At 53.7% G+C, this 18,686-nt stretch overlaps 1 protein-coding gene across 4 annotated transcripts in view; it reads left to right on the top strand.

Moving 5' to 3' along the window:
• Positions 1 to 18,686, top strand: part of CAPN15 (calpain 15) — an 80,042-nt gene that overhangs the window by 41,815 nt on the left and 19,541 nt on the right. For 3 of the 4 annotated variants that reach the window (XM_053276895.1, XM_053276894.1, XM_053276897.1), the window contains one exon: positions 13,820 to 15,293. In XM_053276895.1, coding sequence (XP_053132870.1) covers positions 13,820 to 15,293 — 1,474 coding nt within the window. Of the gene's footprint in view, positions 1 to 2,679; positions 2,812 to 13,819; positions 15,294 to 18,686 lie in introns of those variants that run through there. The other variant, XM_053276898.1, reaches the window with a different exon arrangement.

Raw genomic sequence — 18,686 nt, 5'->3', positions numbered from 1 at the left:
ATAAAATGGCTCCCTGTCCCCAAAGGGCTCACAATCTAAAAAAGAAACATAAGACCCCAGCAGCAGCCACTGGAGGGATGCTGTGCGGGGGATGGACAGGGCCAGTTGCTCACCCCCTGCAACATAAAAGAGAGCCGCCACTTTAAAAAGGTGCCTCTTGGCTTCGTTAGCAGGGGTCAACTTACCCCGTGCTCTCTGGTTTGGAGCCACAGCCTTGGCAAGGCGTCTCCCCCATTCCTATGTGTTCTGTGCTGCTGCCAGGATGACTCACCCCGAGTAGCAATTTCGGCGGGTGGGGGGGGGGCGAGAATCGGGGAGGGTGGGCGCCGGCAGGAAGGCAGCGAGGACGATGATTGCCACTCTGCAGAGCGGCCTCCCTCGGCCCAGCAGCCCTTTGGCTGTGCAGGTCGGCGTTTTGCAGAAGGATTGAGTCAAAGGCTCCTCGGGGGCCATCATCTGGCCCTTTGTCCGTGTAAAAAAGAGCAGCTCGTCGTCTCGTTTCGCTTTGCGCTCGGGCAGCTGTAATCAGGCTCCTGTTCAGAGCTCCCCTTCGTGCTGCGAGCCCCGAAATCACAGCCTCTGCAAATGGCCCGGCCTCCCACCGGCCCACCCGTGGAACACAGCGCAGCAGTTTTCTGCCACCGGCAATGTGCCTGGCGGGGGGGGGGGGTCCAGAGACCTTTTCGTGTACAGTGTGAATGCAGCAGGCATTGGGGAAGAGAGCTGGTCTGGTGGGTTGGAGCACTACTTGTCCTTGTGGCTAAGCAGGGTCTGCCTTGGTTTGCATTTGGATGGGAGACTACATGAGAGCACTAAGGTATTCCCCTGAGGGGACGGGGCTGTAGCTCAGTGTTTGAGCATCTGCTTTGCGTGCAGAAGGTCCCAGGTTCACTCCCTGGCAGCATCTCCGGGTAGGGCTGGGGAAGACTCCTGCCTGAAACTCGGGAGAAGCTGCTGCCAGTCCGTGTAGACCAGGCCTACTCAACCTTGGCCCCTCAGCTGTTTGGGGACTACAGCTCCCATAATCCCCAGCCACAGTGGCCAGTAGCCAGGGATTATGGGAGTTGTAGGCCAGCATCTGCAAGAGGGCCGAAGTGGAGCAGGCCTCATGGAGACAGTAGTAAGTTAGATGGACCAACGGTCTGGCTCGGTATACAGCAGTTTCATTCTCTTCCTAAGTACTGGAGCAACTATTTTGGTCCCAGGCCATGATCCAAGCGCACATAATAAGTCACCTTGTTTCCTGGGCCAGTTTAGACCTTGCATCTGTGTCTCTCCAGATCACGATTTAGGAATGGGCTTGTCCCTCTCCTGTGCCTGTATCCTAATTGTACATAAGAACAGCCCCGCTGGATCAGGCCCAAGAAGGCCGATCTAGTCCAGCCTCCTGTTTCCCACAGTGGCCCACCAGATCGCCCTGGGGAGCCCACGGATCAGATTGTAGTTTCTCATGATGTCCAAATCCGGCAAATGTGTGTAGACCCAACCACGAGCCCCTACTCTTGGGGTTCAAATACTGTTTTTACCCGAATCGAAGAGGACTCTGAATTTAAGACGACCCCCTTAAAAAGTAGAGTTTAAATAGACCCAGACAAGAGTTGAGGGCTTGTCTTCGGAGGCGAGAGGGTTTCCTCTCCTAGTTGACAATCCATAGAGGCCATAGTTTGGATTGAGCCATCACGGCTTCACTCGCGCAAGAATATTAAGGTAGAAGCCCTATTCATGCATGATGCTCAGCTCTCCTAAAATCTGTGTACGATGTAACATGGAGGAGGTACAATTATGCAGATGTTGAGCACAGGGGCAGCAGTACACTTCCTATCCGCAAGCCGCGTTTTTGGGGTCAGGGGGCCTATACCACTTTTCAAACAAATGCCGCTACAGTCATTCAAGCAACAGCATGCATGTGTATAAAGGCATTTGGACCCAGGTTAGAGCTGTGAAGGCCTGGGGGGGAAACCATTCTTTCTCAGAACCACCACCCCTCCATGTTTTTTGTTTCCCTATTTTCCCCCCGGTCTCCCCCCCCAACATCTTCACATCTCTAACCTGGGTACAACATAATGTCTGAACAGGCTGTGCCTGGAGGTTCAGGGGCAGGGTCTGGCAATCCTGGGGGCCGAGCTAATAGCAAAGTTCTCTTCAAACTGAGCAGAAGATCCCCCTTTCCCTGAGATCTGTTCCCCCACCCTGAGGTTTTATCTTCTTGTCTGGAGGCTTGAACCCTGAGACATGGTCGCCGTTGGGAGAAGCTGGAGGTCAAAGAGAGAGCTTTGGAATACAGAGGCTTCCTCTCCTACCTGTGTGATGAGATTTGGGGGCTCCAGACAGGAAGTTGGCTCCTGTGCGCAGCTGAGCATGGTATGCTCCCCGAATCGCACTCCCCGAATCGAGTGTGGCATGCTCCCCGAATCGCACTCCCCGAATCGAGTGTGGCATGCTCCCCGAATCGCACTCCCCGAATCGAGTGTGGCATGCTCCCCGAATCGCACTCCCCGAATCGAGTGTGGCATGCTCCCCGAATCGCACTCCCCGAATCGAGTGTGGCATGCCCCCCGAATCCCTGCAAGGAGTCAGGAGCTTGTGCTTGGCTTCAAGGCAGTCCAGGGAGACCGGTGACATCACAATGTCTCCTCTTCCTGGTGGCCTAGCTCAGCTGCTGGGCTAAAATGACCAGTCCACTCCAGAAACCGGCTCGCTAAGCCCTGCTGCAGCTGCTGCGCCTCAGACGCATCATGAAGAGCTCCGGTCAGGGGGCCGTTCGGAGCTTTGACATCAATCGCAGGCTGACCAGGACTCACCAGTTGAGAGGTGATTTAGGTGCCGCGGGTGAGAAGGCGAAACCGGACACAGCAGGGTTGGGCCATGGGCTCAGCCAGCACCTCCGATTTCCCCCTTGCTTGAGATCCCAGCTGGGATTAGGGGTAGCTGTTTGGGGGCCCCCTCCAAATAATAATGCGTAGGGACAGAGTTGTGCACACTCAGGAATCAAAACTGAGCATTAAGAAAAGCAAGCTTCTGCGACCGGTGTGACTTCACATCACAAAAGTAGCCAATGTTACCTTGCATAATTTTGCTTCTGGTGGGGAAGGGGCAAAGAGCTGCCGTATTTACCCGAACCGAAGACGACTCTAAATTTAAAACAACCCCCTTAAAAAATAGAGAGGTTAAATACAGTCTGTACCTGCATTTACCTGGAAGGAACAGGACTCTAAATTTAAGATGATTTCCTGATTTCTAATATCAAGAAGCTTGGAAAAAACCTAGCCTTCGATTCCAGTAAATACAATATGTAGGATGTTGAAGGTTCTCAATCTAACCACTGGAAATCTTGTTGAGTGTGCCCACGCCGCAAGCTTCACCAGATATTGCTCGTGTACTTTCAAACCTTAAGGGCTAGAAACTTGAGAACTGGGATTTTGTGCCCGGTGTTGACAGTGACTTGATGACAGCACACTTTACCTTTATCCATAGTGCCAATTGGATGTCACAGATTCCATGGAGGAAAAGATAAAACTTCCATGGAACGGGGAGAGGGGGGAATAAAAAATGCAAGATGTGGCCGTCGTGTTAACTCTTACTAACGTATCACTGTTATATCCCGTATTTCTTCCAAGGAACTCGGGACATCCCCGTTTTATCCTTCCAGCCGCCCAGCAGGGCGAATTGGGTGGAAAGTGTATGTGAGCGGCTCAAGATTGCCCAGTGAGCTTCGTGGCTGAGCAGGGATGCAAAGCCGACTGTCTCGGTTCGAGGCGACCCTTTGGACTTTAGCCCTTGCCTCGCACCCGTTGCCGAGTCGGAGATTTTAATTTTGAAAGGACGCAAAGTATTGTAGTGTACCGGTGGTTGGTGGCGCGGTTATCGTTGGAAGTGCCTTTCAGGCAAGGAGGAATCGTCTGATTTGTACAAGAGAGCTGGAGAGTTTGGCTGGCTGAGATTGGTAGAATTGGAGAAGATACGTGAGCCTCGGTCTTCTCCCGTTGCTCCTTGGCCAGCTTTTCTGCTTGGGCACATAGGTGTGATGTTCCTTTGATGTAACACACGTCGTGTATCATACAGGAAGCAAAGAGTCAGCCTGGAGAAAAGGGCTGCGGGAGAGGCAGCGGCTTGGGCCGGCAGACCATGGCCCCGTGATACGACTGAGCAAGGTCGATCCGCATCCCGCTTGTGGGGCACGGAGTATCCGAAGGGGCGCGAAGGCTGGCCTGGAGGATTTAGTGCTTGTAGGAGGCTAAGCAAGGCTGAGACTTGAAGGCTCGGCCGAGCGGGAGGATTTGGCGGGGATGTATTGTCTGTCGGAGAATTCCGGCTTTATACCTTGTTAACAAGAACAATTGATTTTTGGCACTAGAGCAAAGCGAGGCAGCGGGGTTTAAGGGCTTTATTTGTTTTGAACTCTGGGGGATGTCCCCCCTCCCCTTTTGAGAGGGAGAGAGAAGATCTCGTCGGCGAAGCTGCGACATATAAATCGGACGGAGTGGATTGAGACCGGAATTAACCCCACTTTTGTCGGCCCAAATAATAACCCACCGAAACATAGGAACGTAGGAAGCTGCCTTATGCAGAGTCGGGCCATTGGTCCATCTAGCTCAGCCTTGTCTACACTGGCTGGTAGCAGCTCTCTGAGGTTTCAGGCAAGAGTCTCTGCCAGCCCTGTATTGTCTTCACAGACTGGCAGCGGCTTCTCCAAGGTTGCAGGCAAGAGTCTCTCTCAGCCTAATCTTGGAGATGCTGCCAGGGAGGGAACTTGGATGCTCTTCCCAGAGCGGCTCCATCTCCTAAGGGGAATATCTTACAGTGTTCACACTTCTTGTCTCCCATTCATATGCAACCAGGGCGGACCCTGCTTAGCTAAGGGGACAAGTCATGCTGGCTACCACATGCTTGCTCTCCGCAAGGAGATGTTCTTATTACGGAGCTACAGCCCCATCCCTTAAGGGGAAGATCTCACAGCAGTCAGTGCTTACATGTAGCCGCCCCTCCAAATGCAAAACAGGGTGGATCCTGCTTAGCAAAGGGGACAGTTCACGCTTGGTGCCACAAGCCCAGCTCTCCTCAGTGGCTGGTGTTGATGTTCTCTACCTCTTCACCGTGTCAGCAGGCGCACGATACGAGACCTGGGAACAGCAGCCTGGAGAAGGTGCCTTACATCCCCTTCCGTTGTCAGGGAGCACCCCGCCGTTCTCTTTATTCGGCAGCTGGTGTCCACAAAAGCGAAGAGGAGTCGTCAGTCCTCTTTGGAATAACTTCTGTACAGCGCCACTTAATGGCACAGCAGGGAAATGACTGGACTAGCAAGCCAGAGGTTGCCGGTTCGAATCCCCGCTGGTATGGGAAACACCTCTATCGGGCAGCAGTGATGTAGAGAAGATGCTGAAAGGCATCATCTCATACTGCACGGGAGATGGCAATGGTCAACCCCTCCTGTATTCTGCCAAAAGACAAACCGCGGGGCTCTGCGGTCGCCAGGCGTCGACACCGATTCGACAGCACACTTTCCCTTTTAACCCCAAAGGACTGTGAGTGGAAGGAAAGCAACCACTGCTGACCTTCCGATCCTTAAAAGTTCACACAGTCCTATAAGAAGGTTCAATAGTCGTCACCACACACAAGCAGAACATCATGTTTGGGTTCAGTTTAACTTTTCCCACACCACATTCTACTTTGAGGTATAAAATGCCCTTCTCTGAGTGGAAGGGCACCTTTGGGCCTAACCCAGGGGTTCTTGGGTCTACAAGGTGTTGGACTACTACTCCTATTATCCACAGCCACAATGATTTTTGTGGCCCAGATAAGGCAGGCCTCTGTGGCAGGGGTTGGGCAACCTTGGCTCTCCAGCTGTTTGAACTACAGCTCCCATCATCCCTACCCACAATAAATTGTGACTGGGGGTGATGGGAGTTGTAGTCCAACATCATCTAAGGAGCTGGGTTTCGAGAATCCCTCCTCCTAACCCATTGGTTTGAATAACTGACTATGCACTTTCCTCCACCGTTTCTTCCCTGTTCTGAATTATCAAATTAATTTCTGTCCTCATGCTGTAAATTTAAACCTGCATAGATTTGGGAGGAACTGGTCTTTATTTACTTGTGCAGTGATGATAACGGCAATGGCAATGCTCTATACGTGTTCCATTCTCCACTCTGACTTCAGTAATTTCTTTGTTGGTACCATTTTTGTTTATGCATTTGAGTTATTAAAAATTGCTGATGCCTGGGGGGGAGCGAAAAACGAGTGCCCTGCCTGAAACGGATGGGCTGGCTGCCCAGAAACATGCCGAAGGCTGTGAGTAGTCCCCCATTATCAAAGCACAATCTCTTCCCTCTTATAGTGGTGGCTGCCCTCTCTGGCAACTGCGGCACAGGTCCAGTCCGTAGGAACATAGGAAGCTGCCTTCTACTGAGTCAGACTAGTGATCCATCTGGCTCAGGATTGTCAACCCAGACTGGCAGCAGCTCTCCACGGTTTCCAGCAGGATTCTCTCCCAGCCCTACCTGGAGATGCTGCCAGGGAGGGAACCAGAGACCCTCTGCATCCAAAGTAGATGCTCTGTCGTGGACCTAGGGATGCTCCTAGGGAAGCTGCCATATACTGAGTCAGACCCTTGGTCCATCTAGCACAGTATTGCCTAAACAGTCAAGCAGCGGCTTCTCTAAGGTTACAGGCAGGAGTCTCTCCCAGCCCTACCTGGAGATGCCAGGGACTCAAGCTGGGAGTTTCTGCATGCAAAGCATATGCTCTACCACTACAACCACAGCCCCAGCCCCTAAGGGGAATTTCTAACAGCAGACAGTGCTCACATGTTTTCACTAGGGGTGTGCGAGTCATCTCGGTTCGAACCGGGCTCCTCAGCAGATTCCCATTTACCAACAGAGCTCCGACCCGGTTCGAATTCATCGAATTCGAACCGGGTCAGAGCTCTGTTGGTAAGTGGGAATCCGGTTCGACCAGGCACAAAACTGAATCAGGCCAGGTTGGCTTGAATCTGCTTCGGATTCAAGCCAAACCAGCAAAATCAGTTTTGTGCACATCCCTAGTAGACCAAATGCGAACCGTTAGAGCTGGCCTGGTGGGCAGTGAGCATCAGAGTCGTCTTGGTTGTGGTGCCCGATGCCGTGGAACCCCTTTCGAAGGTCTCTCCACCTGGCTTCCCTTCCCTTCTCCTTTTGCTGGGCTGCGAGACCTTTTTATTCTCATGCCCATTGAATCTTTTAAAGGGATGAGACATTTAAATGCCGAGCCGTCTTCCGATTTTTGTCAGCCCGATGTTGTTTGTGTGTGTTGATGGTTTAGACTCTGCCGAACCACTTTGATCTCTTGGATGGAAAAGTGGGCTAGTCATGATTGGAAATGAAGGCTACATAAACGTGAAGTTGTGTCTCTAATTCAAAATAGACGGCGACGGCTCCGCGTGGTTTCCGGCCAAATTAAAGAAACAAGCCTCTAGCTCTCATGCTTGTGGAAGTGTTTAAGAATGTGATGACAGTGCCAGGAAGCGAGTACAAATAAGCCCAAATTCACAGCGTCTCTTTAGCATTCGCAATCTGTCAAGGACTGCCGTGCATTTTTCACATTCGTTGCCGGCCAGCTTTCCTGGTTCTGAATATCAATGTCGCCGCCGAAATGCAACACGTCCCCCAGTTGTTGGCACACGCCTGCTGTGCCACTTCATGCGCTGTGCAAACCTTGTTAATTATCTGCATCTAAGACATGCAAACTAGGGGCGCTTCCTGCTCCGCGGCCCCACTTCTGATGTGGCCCGATTTGCCAAAGGAACCCGAACCCCAGCAAACGTCTCGGGATCCTCCAGCAATGAATTTGCCGTCGGGTGTAGATATTATTGCGGGAAGTAGGGCATCTCTTGACATTCTGCAGATAATTTCTCCCGACTGTACTTATTGTTTTGGCATTTTTAAAAACTGGCTGGATTTGGGAGCGCGCTCAGAAGTTGCGGTCCTTGTGCTTTGTAGAATTTTAGGCCGCAGAGGCCAAAATGGTGTCTCTCTTTTTCTGCTTACGAAGAACGTCTTCTTCGTCATGAACCCCACTGCCCACTGAGATCATCTGGAGAGGTCCGTCTGCAGTTGCCACCGGCCCGTCTGGTGGCTGCTCAGGGACGGGCCTTCTCCGCTGCTGCCCAAGGCTTTGGGATTCACTCCCTGCTGAAATAAGAGCCTCCCCACCTCTGACAGCTTTTAAAAAGTCTTTAAAGATGCGTCTGTTCACCCAGGCTTTTAATTGAATACTAGCTGGGCTGGGCGCAGAGCATCTGCACCTCCGCTGGCCTCCTTCTCCCCGCCCATGGTTTCTGGCTGCCACCTCTGCCTGCCCACCAATTCCCGGCTGCTGGCCCGGTCCGCCACCTGCTGGCGGGAGCAGTCTGCTTTCCCCGGTCCGCCCCCAGTTTCTGGCTGGCAGGCCAGCTGGAAAGCTAGCTCACCACTTCCTCCCACCCGCCTGCCAATTCTCGGCGGCCGGGCATCCCGATTTTCTCCCCGTCCCGTTGCTCATCGGCAGCTGCTCGCGAACTCTCGCGAGAGCTGCCGCACATGGGATTAGCAACAGGTACGCCTAGGAGAAAGAAAGATATAGGAGGTGGTTTGAATGGTCTGAATACTGTTCTTAAAAATATTATTTTAACATGTTTGAATTGTTGTAACGTTTTAATTCCCCCACCTCCCTCACCCCTTCTTTTTTAACCAATGTTTGACTGTTTCTGTCTTTATTTTGTTGTAAACCACCCAGAGCTGTAAGTTTTGGGCAGTATAAGAAAATATAGCAGGAGTCGATACCGACTCAACGGCACATTTTACCTCCTACCACACCCACCATTAAGTCTGGTAATTTTGGCAAGCCCTAAACGGCGTAGGCCCTGGGTATTTTAAGAGAACGTCTTCATTATGACCCCCACCGCCCATTGAAGTTGTCTGGAGAGGTCCGTCTCCAGTTGCCGCCAGCTCGTCCGGCGGCCACAGGGAGACAGGCCTTCTCGGTGGCTGCCCCCGAGACTGTGGAATGCGTTCCCTACTGAAATATGATCCTCCCCATCTCTGGCATTTTTTAAAAAGCCCTCAAAGACCCGCCTCTTCAGCCAAGCTTTTTCAGCTTTTTAAACTTCCTAAGTTTTAACCTTTGTTTAATGTTTAGATTGCCTTACTTGTATTAAGACTTTTGTGTATGTTTTAACTTGTTTTATGTTGTTGTTAACCACCCAGTGATGAATGTTTGGGGCACTGTACACATCTGTCAAATAAATAAATAAGGGCCCATGGTCCGGGATCAGGGTGGGCAAACCTGGCCCTACAGCTGTTGCTGTACTACGACTCCCATCATCCCCAGCCACTGTGGCCAATGCTGAGGAATGATGGGTCTTGTAGTCCAAGTTGGCCCTCTCCTGTCCTCGTTCCAAATAGATTTTTGCGAGAGCCCTGGTGACGTTATTCTGTTTGCTTAGAAAGGTTTATACAGCTTTTCCACACAAGGTTCTCAAAGCAGCTCACGTCCCCAGAGAGCCGTGGAAGTGCTTCCCTAGCCCCAAAGGGCCCGCGATTGTAAAAACAAAGAGAAAAGAAATCCCAACACGCACACAGAAGAGACCGACAGCCCCAGGAGGGGGGATCTTTCCCTCCCTTTAACGAAGAGAAGCTGCTTCAACTTGGAGGGGTTTAGAAGGCCCTCCACTCCAGGAAACGGCACGTGCTTTATTTAGCTCCTGCACTGGAAAAATCGTCCTTTCTTTCCTGGGTTTCCAAATCCCCGGTCAGACCCTCCCGTCTCGGAGGAAGCGTAGCAGGGAGGCCGGAGGAAGGCAGCGCTTAATTTCATTTCTAAAAATAGAGGAAATGTCACCGCAGCCCGTCCAGAGGGGGAGAGCTTGGAAGACTGCGAGCTTCAGGAAATAGTACCACCTTCAGGAGGGCCGAACGTAACTGCTAGATGCCCTTTGGGGCCGAGCGTATTTTTAGTCTCTGGTTTCCTGACATCCGGCACAAGGAAGAGTCATAGGGCAGTCCGAGGAGGACTGCTGGTCTTGTGGTAGCGAGCATGAACTGTCCCCTTTGCTAAGCAGGGCCCACCTAGGTTTGCATTTGGATGGGAGACGATGTGAGCTCTGTACGCTTCTCCCCTTAGGGAGCGGGGCCATAGTTCAGTGGAAGAGCATCTGCATGTGGAAGGTCCCAGGTTCCCTGCCTGGCCGCTCCGGGCAGGGCTGGGAGAGACCCCTGCCTGAATGCTTGGGAGAGCGGCTGCCAGTCATTGTATGCAATACTGAGCTAGATGGACCAAGGGTCTGACTCTGTTTAAGACAGCTTCTGATGTTGCTATGTTCCTGTTAACTTAGATACTACCAGTAATTGAACTTGGGACGTTCTTGTGGTAGCAAGCATGTATTGTCCCCTTTACTAAGTAGAGTCTGCCCTGGTTTTCATTTGAATGGGAGCCTGCATGTGTGAGATCTTCCCCTTAGGGGATGGGGCTGTTCTGGGAAGAGCACCTTCCTGCCTGCATGCAGAAGGGTCTAAGTTTCCTCCCTGGCAGCATCTCCAAGAGAGGGCTGAGAGAGACTCCTGCCTGCCACCTTGGAGAAGCCGCTGCCAGTCTGAGTAGACAATCCTGAGCTAGATGGACCAAGGGTCTGACTCAGTAGAAGGCAGCCTCCTCTGTTCCTGTCTAAAGGCCAGGTCCGCTGGATTAGAAAGGCAGCGGCAGTTGCTAAGCAGACGGAAATTGCAAGCTGTGCATTCAGTTCATGAGAGGTTAGCCCTCTTGGCAGTTCGAAGGGCGGGGGGATCGTTTCTCAAAAGCAGAACAAAGTGACTTCCTGCTTTGAAATCCAGTCCTCTTTCCGTGATAAATTGGGTGAAGGAGAATGCACCCCCCCCCACTTCCTGTGTTCTTGCCTTCACCATTCTTTCTCTTGCTTTGTGAAGATATGTTGTTGATGTTGCTGTTGTTATTATTAATAATTCGATTTCTATGCCGCCCTTCCAAAAATGGCTCAGGGCAGTTTACACAGAGAAATAATAAATAAATAAGATGGCTCCCTGTCCTCAAAGAGCTCACAATCTAAAAAGAAACACAAGATAGACACCAGCAACAGTCACTGAAGGTACTGTGCTGGGGGCGGATAGGGCCAGTTACTCTCCCCCTGCTAAATGAAAAGAATGTTGCCATATTGTCATCCAACAGATCGGCTCAAATGCATGCTGGGAAATGGCTTATATGGTGATCATTAGAAGTTATATGGTGATCATTAGAATGTGGTGTATCTGGCTTAGGGCCAGAGCTTGGTTGGGAAGGGCACGTTTTGCAGGCTCCCAGGTTCCATTCTTGGCTTCCCCGTGGTGGAAAGGTCCCCTGTCTGAAACCCTCAACAGCGGCTGCCGATCAGTGTAGACCGCACTGAGCCAGTGTGGCTCAGCCGAAGGCAACTTCCTATAGACGTATGATTTTGAGGGACTGGAGCACCACGGAAGAGCATCTGCTCTGCGTGCAGAAGGCCCCAGTTTCAATCCCAGGTAGGGCTACGAAGGACTCTTCCCTGCTGCCGCCAGTCAGTGTAGACCAGGGATCCTCAGCGTTGGGCCCCCAGGTGTTATTGGACTTCAGCTCCCATAATCCCCAGCCCCAGTGGCCTTTGAATTTAAGATGAGCCCCTTAAAGGGCGGCGGGGGGGGGGAATACAGGTTATTCCCTTATTTTCCCCAAAAGAAGAGGACTCTGAATTTAAGATAGACTCCCTGATTTCTAGCATGAAAGAATAGGGGTGAAAACCTAGTCTTTGATTCAGGTAAATACAGGACTGTGCAGAGGTCAGCAGAGTGGGAAGTGGTGTGTGTGTGTGTGTGTGTGTGTGTGTGTGTGTGTGTGTGTGTGTACACGCACGCCAAAGTGGGCACCCACACTTTAAAAAAAATAGTGAAAACCACTGACCTAAATCATCGGGGAGTGGGGGGGGATAGGCAGGATTTGCTCTTCCAAAAGTAGCATCTTTTTGTTCCTTCTGCAGTGCAAGGAAATCTGGGGTCACTGCTGCCCAATCTGGGATCCCAGGTGTCTATACATTTGCCACTGGCGCCGAGTGAGAAACATTGATTTTTAGCTCTGTGCCTGTGTGGCGCTCTCAACAATTGGCGCTGGTTGCGAGGGATTTGCAACACCTTTCCTTCCAGCCGTGACCACTTCCCTTTTCTTCTCGGCACGGAGGGGAAAGCGAAGCAGGACAGCGGGGGTTTAATCTCTCCTCAAAGCATCGCTTCTGGGAGTGACTGCTGCCGTCTCGCTGTTTAAGTCAGCACGAGACCAACCGCTGCTGTTTGATACGGTAGCTGCAAACCTGCCATGCGGGAGGAAGCGATCTCGAATCGAAACGGGAGGGGTTCCCCCCCCCTCGCGGTCTCATTTTAACTTGGCAAGGCCAGAGTAAGCAGCTAACCAGGGCAGAATTCACCATTTGGACAAGGGAGGTTGTGTCTGGATGGAGCAGTGGTTAGGGTGCTGGACTTGGGGAGGCCCGGGTTCAAATCCCCGGTCAGCAGTGGAACTCACTGGGTGATTCTGGGCCCATCACTGATCTCTCAGCCTAGCCTACTTCACAGGGTGGTTGTGGGGATAAGCATAACCACGTGCACCACTTTAGGCTCCTTGGAGGAAGAGTGGAATATGAATGAATGCCCCATGAGTAAGGAGCAAATACCTGGTGGTGTTTTTTGTCGGCCTCTTTTGACCTGCAGAGCTCCTGTGTTGTGTCTGTGCCTAAAAAACAACATAGGAATTGTTCTGAAATAAGTGCCCGCCCGGCACGTAGATCCGTTAGGGCAGGGGGTCCCAACCTGTGGCACTCCAGAGGTCGCTGAACTACCCCTCCCGTCGTCTCCAGCCACATTTCCCTGCGCAGGGGAATGGCCCTGGCCCTGCTAACTGAGGAAAGCGGTACCCTTTTAAAGTGCCGATTCTCTTGTGTTTAGCAAGAGGAGAGCAACTGGCCTTCTCCAGCCCCAGCACAGCATTTCTCCAGTGGCTGTTGCTGGGGTCGCTCTTGTGTTTCTTTTTCAGATCGTGAGCCCTTTGGGGGACGGGGAACCATTCTATTTATTTATTTCTCTATTTAAACCGCTCTGGGAACTTGTGTTGAAAAGCGATATATACATATAGTAGGCGTGGCAGTAGTTGGCGCAGCGCTGGCTTTGGCGTGCAGGAGGTGCCCAGCGCCGTCCGCTGCTGCCTCCCATCCTGAGGTTCCCTCGCCGCAGTTCTCAGTCTGCTTCCCAAGTCCCCCAAGAGCACCTGCCAGTCACCTTAGCCCGTATTGGCCTAGATCAGGGCCGCACGGCTCCGACCCGCCTGCAGATCTCGGGACTACAAGTCCCAGCATCCTAGAGTATATGCCGTTGTGACTGGGGAGGACGGGAGTGGTCATCCAGCAGCATCTGGCGGATCACAGCTTGGGCAGGCCTGACCCAGAGGGCCCAAGCCGGGCAGCGTTTCTGTGATCTTGAAGGTTGTGTTCTATTATGTGTTTCAGTGAATTGGGTTGTGAGCTGCCGAGACTGTCCTTATGCAGAATGGGGGCGATGCATTTTATTTAGTCTCTTTATTAGCAAATTTTAATTATAAGTATACAAATGTAGTGGCCAGGTTTCTGTAAACTGCTGTTGGCTATTGTGTAATGTAATGTTTTTGGTCAATGACTGAAATAGATTGATTGACTGATTGGGGGACAGATTGGTTTTTTTAAGCAAGCGAATGAGGAGCGTTCTGCTCCCTGGGTGCTCCGCCTACTAATGGCCTCCTCCTCCTCCTCCCTCTCTTTTAGCCACACCCACTCCTCTGGCTCTATGGCCGCTGTGCGGGAATGGTCCTGCACCCGCTGCACGTTCCTGAACCCGGTGGGCCAGCGGCAGTGCTCCATCTGCGAAGCCCCCCGCCAGAAGCCGGACCTCAACCACATCCTGCGCCTCAGCGTGGAGGAGCAGAAGTGGGCCTGCGCCCGCTGCACCTTCCGCAACTTCCTGGGCAAGGAGACCTGCGAGGTGTGCGGCTTCACCCCCGAGCCGGGCCCCGGCGGCTCCCCGCTGCCCGTCATCAACGGGGTCCTGCCCAAGCCCGGCGCCTTGGCGGAGCCCAAGGGGGGCGGCCCGGAGGAGGGGGCCCCCAAGGCGGCGGCGGCGGAGAGCGGCGGCGAGGACTCCGGGGGGAAGAGCCCCGAGCCGGCCGGGCCGGAGGAGGGCTGGGCCTGCCAGCGCTGCACCCTCCACAACACCCCCGTGGCCAACTCCTGCTCCGCCTGCGGCGGGCCCCGCAAGCTCTCGCTGCCCAAGATCCCCCCCGAGGCGCTGGTCGTCCCTGAAGTCATTGCCCCCGCCGGCTTCCCGATGGCGCCCGCCACCCCTCAGCCCAGCGCCGCCCCGGAGATCCCCGAGAGCCACGCCGTTGCCAACCCGGCCGCCGCCATGGAGCCCGACAGCCAGAAGATGCCCAGCTTCAGCCTCTTCTCCCCCGGCCTCCAGAACAACCCCGTGCCCCGCAGCCGCCGCGAGGTCCCGCCCCAGCTGCAGCCGCCGCCAGCGCCCGAGGCCTCCCAGCCGGCCTCCCCGCCGGCCCCCGTGCAGAAGGCCCTGCGCTTCCAGGAGCTGCTGGCCCCCAAGCGGCTGAGCGTGCTGGAGGAGGAGATGGAGGTGAGCCCCCCGGCCTGGCAGTGCGGTGCCTGCTCCCTCCTCAACGCCGCCGGGGCCGGGGCCTGCGAGGCCTGCAGCACCCAGAAGGGCAGCGACACCATCGACCTGGCGGGCGACTCGGTCCGCTTCACCCCCGGCGGCCCCTCCAGCCCGGACTTCACCACCTGGTCCTGCTCCAAGTGCACCCTCAAGAACCCGACAGCCGCCCAGCAGTGCCGGGTCTGCGGCTGCTCCAAGCTGCACGGCTTCCAGGAGCACAGCCTGCCGGGCGAGGCGGCCCCCCGCTGCCCCGAGTGCGGCTCCGAGAAGGGCGGCTGCGCCGCCTGCAGCGCCCGGGCCCCCTCGGCCCGCAAGGTGGCCCGCCTCTTCCCCTCGCAGCCCCCGCCCACCCCGGAGCGGCCCGGCCATTGGCCCTGCCCCGCCTGCACCCTGCTGAACGAGCTGAAGGCCAAGCACTGCGTCGCCTGCCACACCCCGCAGGGCTACATGGCGCAGCACAAGGGCGCCAAGCCCCTCCGGCGCCGCGAGAGCATGCATGTGGAGAAGCGGCGGCAGACGGACGAGGGGGAGGCCAAGGCCCTCTGGGAAAACATCGTCTCCTTCTGCCAAGAGGTGAGTCCCCGTGTCCGTCATTTGCTACCCCCCGCCCCCCCCCCCGCAGTGTGAATGGCAGGATTCTTCTTAAAATTCCTCTGCATTGCAGAATCTTTGTTTTTAAAACTAGGTTTCTAGTCCTCAGGGCTGCAGCTAGAGGCAGAGAAATGGGAGGATTCTTTTTCAATGAAAATGGCAGGATTCTTTTAAAAATTCTTCTCCGTTGCAGAATCTTTGTTTTTAAAAGCAGGTTTCTAGTCCTCGTGGCTGCAGCTAGAGGCAGAGAAATGGGGAGACAGCAGGCCCCCCCCGGAACGTGGCGTCCCATATGTTCACTACAACTCCCAGCATCCCTGGTTGCAGGGGTCTTAGGCCTGGGGATGCTGGGGGTTGTAGTCGACAGCACTTGGGATTCCTTGTTATAGGGGACACGGATGGGCCGTGCCTGTTGGGATCGTGGAAGGTGGGATATGGAGAAGGGCTGGGCGTGGGTACTTCTCGTAGTCGGGGATGTATGGTCTCTGTGGGACCACGCTCGGCAGATCCCCTAGAAATCTAACGGGGGTGCCTAGACTAGGATATTCAGAGGTAGATGGTAACACTTTCTTTGCTTCAGGCAGCCTGTTTTGGGTATGTTACTCATAAAAGGGATTTTTTAAAAGCCCATTGACCTTTCCTCTTCGCAGTGCCCATCGCAAAGTCCTATGATTTTGTCAAGTGTGCAGTCCGGCTCTCCGATTTTCGGGGTGCCACCTCCTGGATTTTTTTTTAAAAGGACAGACCTGCTTGTCTCCCCACCACAGCTGGCAGAAGCCCAGATGTGTCCGTGTGTCTATGGGTGGCCTTTCTCCCACGGTGTAGTCGGCGGTCCCCAGTAAGCCTGGCTCCATGGCCCTCTCCATCCCCAGCACGACATCCCTCCAGTGGCTGCTGGTGCTGGTGTCTACTGTCTGTGTCTTGCCAGACTGTGAGCCCTCTGGGGACAGGGAGCTGATAGATTTAGTTCTCTCTCTGTAAACCGCTTTGGGAGCTCCTTGTTGAAAAGTGGTCTATAAATGTGCACACTTGTGCACGTGCTACTTCCTGGAACTTCTGGTCTGAGGAGCAGACGGGGCAGCAGCATACCCCGCCAGACCGGTTTTTCAGTGAGCGCCCGTGGGGGAAACACACCTGGTGGGGGTAAGTGCAACCTCCCCTGCCCTTAATGTTGTCCCCCCCGCCACCGTCGAACCGGCCCCTGCCGGTTCCCCATCCCCATCGTCAGTTTCCCACATCCCCATCCCCGGTTCCATCCCCATCCCCATCGTCAGTTTCCTTCCCTGCCTTGCTCCTGAGTCGACCGATTAACTGGCGTGCCTGTTGCTGGCCATCCGGCCTCCAGCCTACCTCTCCTTTCTGGTGTGGTGTCCCTTCCGTTTCTCCTCTTTGCTCTCGGCTACTTAGCTCCTCCCATGGCCCCCTCCTAAACAAAGAGAGGAGAGTCTAGCTTGCTCCTTCTCCGAGGGTCATCGGAAGCTGCCGTCCACCAAGTCTGGCCATTGGTCCCTCTGGCTCAGCATGGCCGACCCAGAATCTGGCTTTCTGTGTTACGGAACCAGAAAGCAGGAGCAGCGTAGCCTAGTGGCAAAGAGTCCAAGGCGGTGAGCCGGGAGGCCCATCATGTTCCCGGGCAAGGTACGGCTCCCACCGTGTCTCGTTTTCAGCCTGGGAGTGGGCGTCCAAAGCCTTGGTCTCAAAGAGAGCTGGCAATGTGTGCAGCTTGATGGACCAGGGCTCTGACCCATCCTGGGACCAGCTGTCCATCTTGGCACATGTTCCTCTTGGCAGCCTTGCGAAAACGCCACTCTCCGTGGCCATTAATAGCTAATTGTGCGGCGGCTTAAATGACCGAGTTGTGTTCCTCGATGGCCTGTGCTGATTGAAGTGGGAAGCCCCTTCCGGGCGGTTTCTGAAACGAGGCGTAATCCTGTTGGACTTTGATCAGAGAGCCTGGAAGAGGAACTCACAAGTTGGACACCTTATCTGGCTCAGGAACAGAAGCTGGTGTGTGTTTGTCGCTGGGTTCTCCCACTGCGAACTGAGCAAAGAGGCCCCTTTTGGAAATGGCGATTCTCTTTATTGAGCAGGGGGAGAGCAACCGGCCCTCTCCAGCCCGGCTTCCCGTGGTCCTTTGCAGGCCGGCCTTGGGGCACGCTGGCCCTACCAGCCATTCTTAGCGGGGCTGTTGCTGGTGTCTCCCTTCATGTTTCTTTTTAGATGGTGAGTCCTTTGGGGACAGGGAGCCGTCTTTCTTTATTCATTATTTATTGATTTGATTTGGTTGATTCGATTTATACACCGCCCTTCTGGAAATGGCTCAGGGCACTTAACATCAGAGTAAAAACAGTAAAAACCAATTAACAGTTAAAATCAGAACTATAAAAGCAGCATAAAACTAATTAGCAGTTAAAACATTTAAAGAGTTAAAAGCCCTGGCGAACCCAGCCGAACACTTACAGCAGTTAAAAACAATTTACAACAAATTAAAAACCCTGAAAGGCCAGGCCAAACAGATAGGTTTTAGGACTCTTCTGAAGGCCGGTAACGAATTCAGATTACGGATTTCTCCCTGGAGCGCCTTCCACAGCCCAAGAGCAGCTACAGAGAAGGCCCGTCTCTGAGTCGCCACCAGACGCACCGGTGGTAACTGGAGACAGACCTCCTCGGATAACCTTAACGTGCGGTGGGGATCGTGCAGAAGAGAGTGCTCTCTAAGATCTTCTTTATTTTTATATATTCATTTTTCTATGTGAACCGTTTGGAGGACATTGGTGGGAAAGCGGTATAGAAATATTGGTCGTCACCGCTGTCCCGGCAACTCCTAGAAACCCTGACCCTCCTCTCCCCCAAGAGAGCTTTTTTCGCTAAGAAATTTTATGTATATACCGCCTTTCCTTAAAACAATCCCAAGGCGGTTTACAGCAGAATTTCAAAACAAGATTGTAAAAATGACACAATTGAAATATGAAGCTAAAAATATAAAACAAACTGGATTTTAAAATGCCCAGACACACTCCAGCCTGCCGTCACAACTGTAACTGAACGTGTGTGTGTGTTCCTACTGGTTTGTAGGAACCATAAGCTGCCCTTGGAAGATGGGATCTCGTGACGGGAGGAGAGAGTGGCTTTATTTTTTTATTCCCTCCACTCCCAGCTGCAGCCTGAGCGAAGGAGTCGAGGGGAAAGTTTGCTTTGCCACTGGATTCTGTTCTCGGCAAGCAGGGGCTCTTGGGCTGAGACCCCAAAGAGTTGCCGCCAGCCAGGATTGAACCGTCCTGGGCAGGCAGGATAGTCAGGACTGCAAGGAGGGGATACGGGAGAACCTCTCTGTATCGGGCCCCAGAGCCGGGAGGGGAGTTGCACCTCTTGTGC

The sequence above is a fragment of the Hemicordylus capensis genome, chromosome 13 (assembly GCF_027244095.1).
Source record: "Hemicordylus capensis ecotype Gifberg chromosome 13, rHemCap1.1.pri, whole genome shotgun sequence".
NCBI lineage: Eukaryota > Metazoa > Chordata > Lepidosauria > Squamata > Cordylidae > Hemicordylus > Hemicordylus capensis.
This window is presented reverse-complemented; position numbering and strand designations above follow the sequence as displayed.